This window comes from Lissotriton helveticus, chromosome 9, assembly GCF_964261635.1.
Source record: "Lissotriton helveticus chromosome 9, aLisHel1.1, whole genome shotgun sequence".
In the NCBI taxonomy this organism is placed as follows: Eukaryota; Metazoa; Chordata; class Amphibia; order Caudata; family Salamandridae; genus Lissotriton; species Lissotriton helveticus.
The window spans coordinates 462,297,444-462,311,156 of NC_136070.1; the positions used below are offsets into that span (position 1 = coordinate 462,297,444).

At 47.3% G+C, this 13,713-nt stretch overlaps 1 protein-coding gene across 1 annotated transcript in view; it reads left to right on the top strand.

Moving 5' to 3' along the window:
* ADSS1 (adenylosuccinate synthase 1) overlaps positions 1-13,713 on the top strand; it is a 475,994-nt gene that overhangs the window by 249,421 nt on the left and 212,860 nt on the right. The window contains exon 4 of the mRNA XM_078660279.1: positions 4,337-4,387. Within this exon, the coding sequence (XP_078516405.1) occupies positions 4,337-4,387 (51 nt within the window). The remainder of the gene's footprint in view (positions 1-4,336; positions 4,388-13,713) is intronic.

Below are 13,713 nucleotides of genomic sequence, written 5' to 3' on the forward strand. Positions count from 1 at the left end.
ATACTGTTGCATTTTCTAGCTCTCCAGGGCATAATAGGGGCCTGTCCATAGTATGATAAAGGCCTTCCAGACAACATTCTAGCTATCACAAGTCCAGTACAGGTATCCTTGACATAGTGTGGGCCTTCATAAGAAAAACTTTGCTAACTGTTTCCTGATGGGGCCAATGGAAGAAAGGTGACAATGCTTGAAATATGCCCATTTGTGTCAAAATTCTGACTATCCTTAGTACAATGATGGTGAGAACCCCAGACATAAGATCAACATCCATGGGATTGGATATTATTGACATTGGAATGAAAATCTGCATCTTTCCATAAGTGCAAGTATTACATGAAAGTATATGAGAGTGCTTGTTAAAAAAAGGAAGGGTAAATATATTGGTTACATTTCTAATCATTGATAACTACCATGGTGGCTTCCACAACACTAGGCCAAACATCAATTGTATATGAAAGAATGTCATACTGCCACCTCAACCTGAATAATCAATGTATTTGCCACTATTGACTTTTTTGTCTATTTTCATATGTTTGTTTCCATGTGTATTTTCATTTGTAGTATTGTGAGTGTTGCTTTACTTGAAAACAACCAATAAAATATTTTTTAAACTAAAAAAAGGAAGGGTAATATTTGTATATCATATCTGTTTTTGCTAAAAAACAAATCTGGCTTTTACGGACACAAAGCTGTTCTTGTTCATAGGAATGAGAATCTTCTGTTTGAGGGAAATTAGCTTATTTACGCTAAATGCATTTTTTTGCATTTCATCGTTATACATCTACATTTTCAGAAAATGGCAAGTTTATGTTACTGACAAAATGCTTGCATCTCTGAAATGTAGTCAAAGCTAATATAGGGATAATTCATGCTGGTCTTAGGTGGCTTATTGTTGTTTCTCTGTTTTTGGTTCCGTGTTAAGCGGCTGTTATTGCTTTGGCTGTTACTTTATGATATACTAAAAGGCATTTCCTCATCCATACTGATATAGGTTTATATGATATTGTTCCTAATATGGTCTGTGACCTGAGTATATTAGATTGGTGTAACAAATAAGCTGTCTGCTAGCTATGCACTCTGTATAAGTTAGGAGTGTCATTACTATATGAATCATGGAGACTTTTCTAGTTCTGATGTATATCGCTTTTGATTGTGAGATTTGTATACTTATTTGTTGTTTTCCAGCCTACCTCTACAAATAGATTCTCTATTAAAACATTTGGCTGATGTCAGAAAGTGGGTTATTAATCTGAGTATGAGGAGCCCTTACCAACTTAATAAACACTCTCTGGTTAGCTCTTAATAAATGTCTCAGTGAAACTCTACTCAACCCTTGCATGCAGGCCCCAGAGAAGTGTGTGTTAGGTTGAAGCAGTACCATAAAGCCATGAAACAATACAACATAATTCCCACAACTTTTAGGGGAATAGAGGATACGTTAAAAAGCAAAAAGATGCCAAAATGATTAAATAAATAAAGAACAGATATGTGATTTTTTTTTAAGGCAAAGCCTCATGGAAAATAGTGTCTTCTTAAAACAACTGTTCACACTTGCCCGATACATAGTACTTAGTTGTGTTTTCAGGCTGACAGCAATGGAGGCTAAGTCAGATAATGCAAGCTATCCCTGTCAAAGATGTTACCTTTGAACTTAGACTCTGAAATAAAAGTCAAAATACTTCAGCACAACAAAGTACAAAGTAGAGGCCAGCAAAGGTCCCTCGAAATGAGATATGTCATCAACGTGATTCATCTGAAGTGATTGATTTGGGCACTACAAGATCTGAGTTGGAGAAAGCTGGATTTTGTAATTGCTTATGTCACTTCACTATTGGAATAGATTTGCTGCATCTCCCCATTCTGAAGTTCCACCTTCAGACTTAGGGCCCAAGTTTAGAGTTTGGCAGGTGGCCAACGGTTTGTCAGGGTGGCAGAAAACATTACGTCTTCCACCATGGCCAAACTCTGTCTACCATATTTAGAGATCACTACCAGGCCAGCTGTGATCTTTGTGCCTTCAGAGGAACCGCTGTCTCATGGGGGTTACTCTGAAGGCACTGCAAGTGTGGTCCGCAGCAAGAATCTTTGTTTTTCAAAAACAAACTCCCAAACCTGGATTTTGTTATTGACAAACAAAAAAACTAATGACCCTTGACTAAAAGTTTGCTGAGTGGCTGCGATGTTTCATGTGGCCACTCAGGAAATATTTTAGTTTTTTAATTCAAACTTCAAAAGTGGGACCCATGTGGTCCTGAACAGAAAAAAAGTACATCAGACCTCATTCCTCTCGCTGTAAACATGGTGAATGGTCTAATGGACATACAACTACAATCCCAACTACATCAAGTCATCAGTGTAGGGTTTCATCCAGTGGAGACATCTGGAGATCCACTGTCAGAAAAAGAAAAACTGGTGGGCCTCATGACTCTAAAAAGAGCTAAACAATATGTTGGACAAGATACTCTGCCAGATTGTGGCAGAGTGCACTGTCGGCCAAACCCTAAATAAGGTTGTAATTCCCTATTTTCTCTAACGGCTGGGAAAGTTTCAACTAGTCCCTCCTGTGGCCATCAGGACCTCAGGAGAGGCTTATAGGCACCATGTCTCTGTCCAGCATGACCTCCTTCAAGGTCACATCTTCTGTAGTCAGCTGGGCCTTGCTGGAGTCAGGAATCCTTCTGCTCTTTGTGCCTATGATGCAGGCAATCAGGAGACTAAACACTTGACCTTTAGATAGAAGTTTCAGTCCAATTTCAACTGTTCCTGTACCCCACCCCGATGGCTAATCTTGGTTATGTGGCCAATTTTTGATAACACCCCGACCTTCATAGGCCTTGAGGCCAAGCCATTCCCCATTGGAGTGCAAGGACATTGGCTCGAGATAGGAATGGGCTTTGAGTTTTTGGAGTTGTGATGAGCGGAAAAACTGTTTCTAACCCACTTTTGTCCCATGCAGTGCAAACTGCATTATACAAAGTTATCAAAAATTAGATTGTTAAAACTGGAAGGAAAATAACATTCTTCCAGTTGATGTAATTTCTTTTCGACCCAGCCTGTTTTTGGAGAATCTAACTAAAACCTAAACAGTGAAAAGAGCTTTTGGACATCCAATCACTGTGATGGCACACTATTTCAAATATGTAGTGTACTATTTTTTATATATATATACCTAGAATCCAGCCATTTGGCCTTAAAAAGCACATTTTAGGAGTGGCATATTAATTTATAACATAGGTTGTCTTGTACAGCAAAGTGCACTTTTCCTTCCTATCAGTTACTGAAGTGCTTTTAAACTGCCACCCAAGCAGAGCACTTTGGTGTGCTCCTGGCCGACAAATATTTTTGTCAGTAAGGTTATAGTGTTTACATATTGCAGTCTGCATTAGTAGAGTATTAACACATTGCAGCCTGCATATACGATTAAATGCCACTGGTAAATTGTCTTTGCTATCTACCATGGCCTTACAGGTAGGTTGAATAAGACAATTAGATAAATACAAGGCACAACATATATTTTAGGGGGGAGCATAAGCACTGTATTACTATTTATCACTGGAATAGCACTGGAATAGCATATAGAGTGCCGCAGCAAGACAAACAAACCAGGGAAAGGGTGGGGACCACAACAGCTGAGCATATCATCGGAAAAGGCATGATAGAAAAATTAGGTGTAGAAAGGTTCTCATATGGATATTTCATGTCGAATTGCCTAACTAGATATTCCCTCTAACATTTAACTTCCAGTAATATGTATAGCCCTTTTGCCGATCTTCAGGAAAATTGTGCAGAGAAATATTTTTTTTTGCCACTATTTCTTCAAAGGCTTCTAGTTGAGGTTAAACTTCAACTCACCTGGAGAGTGCAAAACTTGCCTCTCATAGCACAAATGTGTTTGCACTTTTTATTGGTATCCATTTAGAACCTGTGCATTTTTTGACAATTTGTGTAAAATTGTGCCGTGCATCAGTCAACCCAGTTTTCCCCCAACATTTCCTTGGTGGGAACTCTGAACTGCCTTAATGGAGTTCAGGGTTGCTCACTTTGCTCAGTATGTCACCCATATTTGAAGCATTACTTTACAGCTAACACTTTCACTCTTCTAAAGTTCAGCAGCTGCCACTGTATATGGATGTCAGGATTTACCCCTATTCTGCCTTCGTTTTCTATTTATTTCTCCTCAACCTGTTACTCATAAATGTAGAATTATGCAATGTGAAACAAGTCAACTGCGATAATATTATTCACACATATAATAACAAAGAAGTAGAAAACAGGAAGTAAAAATTGGGATGATAAAGATGTTGTATTGAAACATATATTATGTGGCTTATTGCAGGCTTGAAGGACTGGGAAAAAAGATTAATAATTTCAGACAGAGCACACATTGGTGAGTATAATTCTTTTTTTATTTATTAATTTAGTTCTACAGCAAGCTCTTTTTAGGTCAAGCCTATAGCGGCAGTGCCCATGCGCTGCTCGCTTTGTGAGGCATGCATTAATGGAGTATGGAGTGGAAGCTCCGCCCACTCTCCGCCCATGTTTTTAATTGGCTTGTGTAATTGTCTTTCGTAAATGCTGCCGTCTCATTGATTATGAGGTTTGTTAGTCCCTCCTTATTAGGGCCATGTCGTCATTTGTCGTCTCCCATTTCTACTGGCTCCTTTATTTCGAGTGTTACGCAGTACAGTACGTGTTATTTAGACTGTGAGCACTACTTTGTCCGAGACTTCTCGCCCCCTTCTCCCCCCTCACCCTGACTGCACCCCTGTTGTCCGTGCTTTCCCCCTCCCATTGTTCGTGATGCAATGCAACAGGTCTCACGTAAATGCGAGTCCTATTGCATTGCAAATGCTTGTTATAAGCAGCCCATCACTTGTTTATTTAAGCAGCATGGCAGCCTGAGCTGGGATGTTGACGGACATGCTGTTCTTTTGTTCATTGTTTATTTTTGACAGCGGATTGAGTGAACCATCACTAGAACAAAACTCTGGTTCAGTGCTGTTTGATAGAAGCTTCTTTGAAGTTAATGTAGCACAGAGCATTCAGACTCCTCCAACATGTGGGCCACGCTGTGTCTATCGGTCAAACGATTACAACTGCAACTAAATCTGCTACTCACAGCTTTTACTTCAGCCTCCTACTTGTTTAATGAGGGATCCTGCTGCTTTCTGCTCCTTTATGGGCCCTGTCCTCTCTAACAGACATCACTGATCATGCTGAAAGAACAGAAACCTGGCTGAAGTATTCCAAGAATGCACGACTTTCATTTCTGAAACTAAACATATTGATGACTGTTCGTTACCATGAATTTACTACCTTGCTATTGTATCCTATACAGATGTCTCACCAAATGAGAAATCGAGAGCACTGCAGTTTTGAATTTGTAATAGTAGGGTGTGTGGATGGACTGGCCTCTCCTTTCAGACCTCTCTCACAGATGGCAGATTTACATAGTAGTGTGTAGAGAGGGACTGCCTGCTCCTGTCAGAGCCCTCTCTAAGATGATGGGTGTTATTAGTAGACTGTGTGAATGGACTGGCCTCTCCTTTCAGACCTATCTCTCAGATGATGACTGTAAGTAATGGAGAGTGGGGATTGACTGGCCTTTATTTTCAGACATATATCTCAGATGACAGGTGTGCATAGTAGGGTGTGTAGAGGTACTGCCTCTTCGCTGAGACTTCTCTAATGATGGGTGTGTGTAGTAGAGTGTGGAGAGTGACTGGCCTGTCCTTTCAGACATCTCTCTCAGAAGATGGTGTGGTAGTAGGGTGCAGGGAGGGACTGCCCTCTCCTTTTAGACCTGTCTCTCTCAGGTGATGACGGGTGTGCATAGTAGGGTGTGTGGAGGGACTGGTCTCTTTGGTGAGACCTCTATATAATTATGGGTGTGGAGAGGGACTGGCCTCTCCTTTCAGATCTCTATCTTAGATGATGGGTGTACATAGTAGGGTGTGAGGGGGACTTCCCTCTCATTTCAGACCTATCTCTCAGATGAAGGGTGTGTATAGTAGGGGCGACTGGCCTCTCTTCTGAGACCTCTCACTGTAATGATAGGTGTGTAGTAGGGTATGGGGAGGGACTGGGCTCTCCTTTCAGACCTGTCTCTCAGTTGACGGGTGTGCATAGTAGGGTGTGTCGAAGTACTAGGCTCTCTGGTGAGACCTCTGTGTAATTAAGGGTGTGTAGAGGGACTGGCCTCTCAGACCTCTGTCTTAGATTATGGGTTTGCACATTAGGGTGTGGGGAGGGACTCAGCTCTCCTTTCAGACCTCTATCCAAGATGATGGGTGTGCATAGTGTGGTGTATGGAGGAGCCTTAACTCTACACACAACTCTTCTCAAACCAATGAGCAGAAATAGTAGAGTCTGATAAACACCACCACCAGAGAGACTCCTTCATACAGTAATAAGTGCATATAATAGAGTGTATTCAAATATCGCCTACTCCTTCATACTTTTCACAATTCCACATGATCGTAAATAAAAAAATATATATATTTAAACGTCTAGTCATCATAATACTTATCTCTCATACACTCTCTCTTAAAACCAGGGACCACAAAATGCATTCCTACTAATAGAGTGTATTGAAAACTCGTCTACTCCTTTTTACTATTTGTAGTGTTGGTGTGCGTAGGGGCCTGTGGAAGGCCTATTCATGCCCTGGACGCTTGCGCAGGGGCAGGTCGCGCTCCAACAGCGACTCACACACACAACTAGGGATAGTCGGAAGTGACGTGCACGAGCGCGCGCCTTCCTTTTATTCAGTCCCGCAGGCCACGCCTGGCCTGCGGATGTAGGGGTGCGTGTGCGTGCGTAAACTAGCATGTTACAGCATTACATCCCTATCCAACTATATAAAATTTCACAGCGTCTAGGCATTGGGTGTAACAATACTTAAAGTTCAAAACAAACTGCTCCTGTACTTGCGTGTCCCTTGGTGGCATCTTCAGGGTCTCAGCAAACAGGCATAGTCTTTCAATTACTGACTTGGGGGTGGATTAGGCCGCAGGTTGTACCTCTGGATGTTGCCCCTGCCACATTCCAGGGGGTGAGGTGTGTCTCCGATGGTGTTTGACACGGCAGGGGATATACACTCCAGCTCAGGTCTCTCTTTTGGGGTCCCTGCTGATGGGTTGCTTTCGTCCTCATGGGTCGTAGCTGCAGGTGGTTCACTATTGCCGTCCGTCGTTTCCAGACTTGGTCTCGGCCCTGGTTTTATCGCTTTAAACCAGGAGATGTTTCGCGATACCTCCTCTTCACCCCTCTTTGCAGTAATCATAGTGCCTTTAGTGGCCGTTATGGTCCAGGTGCCTGGTTGATAGCGAGTCTGGAACTTCCCTCCAGGGCGTCTGTTTCGTATAATTACTCGGGCCCCCGGGCATAGCCGCTTTGGTGTGGCTCTCCGGCGTCGGCTCGCTCGCTGGTTGTTTTGTCGTCTCCGTTCTTGGGTACCGTCTGTGTTGGCCACGTCTGGCACCCCCCCCCCGGGACGGTGGGAAGGAGGTCTCGGCGTTGTCCTGGGAACATGAGGGTCCAGGGGCTCCTCTGGGTGGTGCAATGTGGGGTTCCCCGATATTCCCGCAGAAAATCATGCAGTCTCTGTTCGGGGTCAGCTTGTTCTACCACCGCTATCCGTAACATCTTATTGAGGGTCCGCATAAATCTCTCTACTTCCCCGTTGGCCTGGGGCCATTGGGGAGTGATGGGTCGGTGTATGATGCCCCTGGCCTTGAGGAATGTGGCAAATTCCGCCCCCTGGAACGGCGGTCCGTTGTCGCTCCGTGTTTCCTCGGGATATCCGAACATGGAGAATATCTTTTCTAGCGCCGGACCTACGTGGGTGAATGCCGTGGAGACGACCTTCTCGACCAACGGATACTTGGAGTAAGAATCGATGGCCACCAGTGTGTGTCCTTCTCCTGGGAAGCTTCCAAAATCAATGCTGACCTTGGTCCATGGGGTCGTACATGCTTCTTCCGTGATTATTGGGGCAGGTCTTTCAGGATCGCTTGTCAGCTGGCAAGACATGCAGCTTTGCACGTAGTCCTCCACCATGGTTTCCAATTCAGGGAACCACACCTTCTCCCTCATGCGTGCCTTCATTTTCGTCGTGCCTTGGTGGCCACCGTGGGCAAGTTGCGTGGCCCGGTACCTGAGGCTCTGCGGTATCACCAGACGAGACCCTCTCAACAGCACTCCTTCTTCCATGGCACTGAGTTCATGTCGGACATGCCAGAACTTCGTGAGTGCCTCTTTGTCTGTGGCGGTCCAGGAGTTGGGTGGGTGTAGGTAGTTAGCCCAGGAACCTTCTCGAACGGCTTGAAGCGATCTCGTGTAGATGTTGTCATCAGCGGCTGCTTCCTTGATTTCCGCGATAGTCATGCATTGTGGGCATGAGGTGAGGGCCACCCACCGGGCGTACTCCTCGCAGTCATCATCTACTGGTGCAGGCTCCTGTGGTGAGGGGTGGCGCGACAGATAGTCAGCAGGATTTTTGGCCCCTGGGCGATATACCACCTCCATTTCGTATGGTTGCAATTGAATCACCCACCGTTCAATGCGCGGTGGTGGGTGAGGGGCAGTTCCCTTGAAGAGGGGTACTAGGGGCTGGTGGTCTGTGACCATGACGAATGGGTGACCTTGTAGATATAGGTGAAAATGGCGGCAGGCCCACTTGATGGCGAGAGCCTCTCGCTCTATCTGGGCGTATCTGGTCTCGGTTGGGGTCAGGGCCTTGCTGGCGAAGGCCAGTGCTGTCCATTGCCCGGGTTCATGTTCTTGGGTCACGACGGCTCCCAGGCCCACCGGGCTGGCGTCAACAATCACCTCAGTGCGTTTCGCGGGGTCGAAATAAGAAAGAGTCGCTTTTTCCAGGAGGGCTTTCTTGATTCCCTGAAATGCTTCATTTTCTTTCGGGCCCCACTGCCACACGGCATCCGTTTTGGTCAGTGCCCGCAAAGGTTTGCTCCGTGTGGCTAGGCCCGGAATGAACCGGCCACAGTAAGTGGCCATCCCGAGGAAACTCCTCACTTCCGTCGGGGACCTTGGCGCTGTGGCGTCCTTGATGGATTTGGACTTCCTCGGGTCAATCTGAATTCCCTCCTGGTTGAACACATAGCCAAAGAACTCAATGGAAGGTTGGAAAAACTGACATTTGTCTTTGTGGAGCGTCGCTCCATAGGTGCTCAGTCTCTTCAGGACATCCCGAAGGTGCTTGTAGTGTTCCGACGCGGTGGCGGAGTGAATCAAAATGTCGTCGCTGACATTTATTACCCCCGGTAATCCAGACAGGAGTTCTCTGATTGTGTTCTGGAATACCTCTGCCGCTGAAGAGATACCGAAGTTTAGACGTTTGTAGCGCCGGAGGCCAAGATGGGTGCTGAACGTGGTGATAAATCGTCTCTCTTCTGCAAGTGGCAACTGATGGTAACCAGCATTGAGGTCAATTTTGGAAAACCACTTCGACCCGTTTACATCGGCCACTATGTCGTCCATCGTGGGAGTCAGATGTCTCTCCCTCCGGATAGCCGTGTTTGGTAGCCGCATGTCGATGCACAGGCGAATTTCACCCGGCTGCTTAGGCTTCTCTACAATGACCATGGGCGAAACCCACGGGGTCAGTCCCGTCACTTTCTCGATGACACCTAGGCCCTCTAGTTTTTCTAGTTCCTTTTCCACCAGCGGGCGAAGGTGAAATGGTATCCGGCGGTGGCGTAGTGCTGTGGGAGCAACAGATTTGTCAATGTGGAGTTTGATAGGTTCGCATTTTATGCACCCAAGGCCTCTGAACAGTTCAGGAAATCGTTCCAGCAACTCATCCACCTGGTGCGCTCGGATGCGGTTGGCAAATGCTATCAGTTTCAAGTCCTCCGCTGTGTGACTACTTAGCAAAGTGTCCGCTTCTCGGTCAATTATGTGAACCGTCGTCATTATTTCCGACTCGTCAGCCTGGATAGGTATTATGATTTTTCCCTTGAGAGGTAGCGGTGTGTCCGCTCCATAGGCGAAGATTCTTGTCTTGGATGGTAGTGCCTCCGGCCGTGGGCGTAATTTGTTGAACTGCTGCAGACCCATGACATTAACAGTGGCGCCCGAATCAATGACCGCCTTCACCTCGTTTTGTCCCATCTGCACGACGCATGTTGGTTGCGGCCGTCGTCTTCGCTTGAGCTCCCGAGCAAAGGAAATGACATATGCCTCCTCATCCTCCGAGTCTGAGTCATCGTATACTGTGGGTAGGTGTTTTTCTGCCCTCGCCAGGGGTGGATCGGTCAGCGACAACTGGCGAACGGCCTTGGCGGGCGTCCATGATCTCTTGGAGTTCTTGGGCTGGATTTTCCTGCGGCAGACCGATGCGAAGTGGTTTGGGATCCCACAGCTCGCACATGTTTGCCCCTGGGCCGGGCAGTCCTTGGCCGCATGTGGTTCATGGCCGCTGTATCCGCAACGGGCTTGAGGCAGGTCTCTCCGGGATCCTTTTTGCGCCGGACCACATGGTCGGGGTCGCACGGCATCTGCACGTTCCACCTTGATGGTTTCGGTCTTGACTGGGGCTTTATGTAGGGCCTGTTCCATGGCCGTCGCTCTGACGTTCGAGAGCTCGTGGGATCGGGCCAAGATAAGGATGTCTTCTAGTGAAATCCCTGGTTTGCGCAGGATTAGTCCTCTCAGTGTTTTGTCCTGACACCCCTGAATGATCTGTCTTCTTATGGCCCTCGGTTGATCCTCATCGGTGGAGCTGGCCAGCTCCCTGACACGGGTGTGGAACTGATCCATTGACTCACCTTCCCGTTGGCGTGCTTGCCCCAATTTAAATACTTCAAAGTCCACGTTTAGCTGGGGATCAAAATGGCCGTTGAGGGCGGCAACCGCTGCGTCGTAGCTGTCTGCTGCCCCTGTATTGGGTAGGTGTTTGAACAGTCTAAAGATGTCATCCCCCGTGTAGTGAAGTAGCAGTGACCTCTTCACAGCATTATCCGTCTCCCTCGTGACTACGAAGTAATTCTCTAGTCTCTCGAGCCAAATCTTCCACCGCGGCGAGGCCGTGGACGGGTCTATCGCCTCACTGAATGGTGGCAGCACCCCGGTCGTGGCGTGCTGAAAAGGGATGTTGATGACGGGTGCTGGTGGATCACCATCCCCCATGATGATGAAGCCTCTGTGGGTAGGTGAGGTGCGCCCGGAAGATCTTCTGTCCCCTTACTGGTCGCAGTGGCGTGCGTTCTGTCCTGTATTCCCCTTCTTCTCCCGCCCTTTTGTGGCACCACGTGACAGTTGCGTCGCTTACTGTAGTTCCGCCTCGCGTTCAGAGGGTTGTTGGCGGTGCGAGGGTCGTGTATCCCTCCGGGGTCCCCTGCCAAGCAGCCTGTGCGCCGAATACGTCCTCCTCCTCAATGCAGCAGCGACCTCCAGGCCTACCATAGGCCGAAAACGCGTTGCACGCGAGATGCGTGAGGTTTTGCAGGGTGCTTTCCGCCGCTCACGCGAGATGCGTGAGGTTTCGCAGGGTGTTTTCCCCCGCTCACGCGGGATGCGTGAGGAAGAGCAGGGAGCGGCAACGGCCGCGGAACACGCAGGAAGCGTGACGGAAGGCAGCCAGTCGCACTCTGCGGGACAGCTGAAGCAGCAGCAGCGGCGGCCTCTCCCCCTACGAACCAGATGCGGGGAGGACACCCAGGCTCAGGCGAGGGGGCAACAGGGGCGGAAGAAGGAGCGCGCCGGCTCCGAGGATGTAGGCGCTGCGGCCCGGGGACACGCGGCAGGTGCCGCGGACAGGAGCAGGAGGCTCCGTCAGACCTCCGGTGCACGGGCGAGGGTTGGGCCCCCTCCGCTCGTTGCCAATGTAGTGTTGGTGTGCGTAGGGGCCTGTGGAAGGCCTATTCATGCCCTGGACGCTTGCGCAGGGGCAGGTCGCGCTCCAACAGCGACTCACACACACAACTAGGGATAGTCGGAAGTGACGTGCACGAGCGCGCGCCTTCCTTTCATTCAGCCCCGCAGGCCACGCCTGGCCTGCGGATGTAGGGGTGCGTGTGCGTGCGTAAACTAGCACGTTACAGCATTACACTATTCACGATCCCATGAGAGTCCAGCGAGATAGTAAAAGTTAGTTGAAAACCATATACATTTATTATCTTCACAGTAGTTATCTCTTAGTTGCCTCCTCTCCAAATATTGGGGAACAGCATGCCTTTCTGCTGCCCCCTTATATAGCTATTTTACTTCATTTGCACAACATCTTACATTTTTCACAGTAAACAGTATTGGCGGCCGTTTCATTTCTAATATTCCAGCCAATCAGAGCACTCTCTCTCGTGTGACACACAGGAGTCTCTCACTCCTGTGAGATTGTGAAGGCTCACAGGAAAGATTGGCCTCTCGAACAATCACAGGGCTCCAGTTTCAATTTTGTGCTCTGTGGGAATCCCGCGGGTCTCTCGCAAGCCCAGCTAACAAAATATACATTTATTTCTGATCCTTATATCTCAAAAACTACTGAACGGATTTACATCACATCTCCAAAAGCACAATCTGCAGACCAAGATATAGCCGAATTTGGTGTAATTCCGTTAAGCAGTTTTTGCTGTAACCTTGTCTACAGAAGTGTATGGAAAATGCATCGGGATTTTGGGTTTTGGGACCCCCCTTTGTTTTCGGGCCCCACCGCATGGACCATCAGAACATTTTCAGGAAGGAGCTGAGTGGATAAATGTTTTTGGGGGAAATTTTGTGAAGATTCATCAAACAGGACCAAAATTATTAGCAAACTAAGAAATGCTCCATCTATGAAAAAGCAGACATAAATATATACACATTCGTTCCACCTATTTTTTGGCTTTCCCCTGAAACAGCTGATTGTCGTTCTACCACTCGTTGGGGGGGTCTGCTTGGACAGCTCCATGTAAACATCCACAAATCCTGTAACTCTTGTCAAATCAACAAAGTACCAGGTGCAGACTTCAGCAATGCTCTCCAAACTTGATTTATTGAAACGTCTGCTCCACCATGACATGTTTTGCCAGGGCCTAATAAGGCCCAATAAAAAAACAGTCATTTGGGTTTGATGTACCCGGGGCCTGTTGAGGGTCAGGGAGGGTGCCAAGCAGTGCCCCTCCACTTTTGGAAAAAAACGCCCTGGGGATGCATTACCAGGGGCCTATAAAGGGCCAGGAAGGGGGGAGACGTCTCCCTTTATTAATTACTCAGCCCCAGGGAATGGGTGTCCCCGAGGCCTAATAAGACTTGGGATCCATGTGGCCAGGGCCTGTGCCAACCCCATGCCATGCACGGCAAAAGTCCTGCAAAGCAAGGGATTGGCCCACTTTGAAGGGGTTGGCCACAGGGCCTGACGCTGCAGGTTTTACATTTACCTCTTGTAATAAAATATTACAGAACATTAAAAAAAACTTGAAATTCACTGAAAAATACAAAAGGTAAAGTAACATTATAATTAGATAAAAAGATCAGTAGCAACATAACATTTGAAACTATAAAAATCCAAAAATCACAGAAATTCTCCAGTTATAGTTATCTCATGTAACTATAACTTGTTGTCTGTGGACCCGACCACCAGGGGCCATAAATATTTTTAAGGGGAGGGGGGTTGTGTGGGCCCCCTCCCCAACCTTATTAGGCCCTTATGACCCCATCCTCTAGGGCCTTTTTTTTATTAAAGGGGAGGAAGCCATACACGCCCTTCCCCGAGTC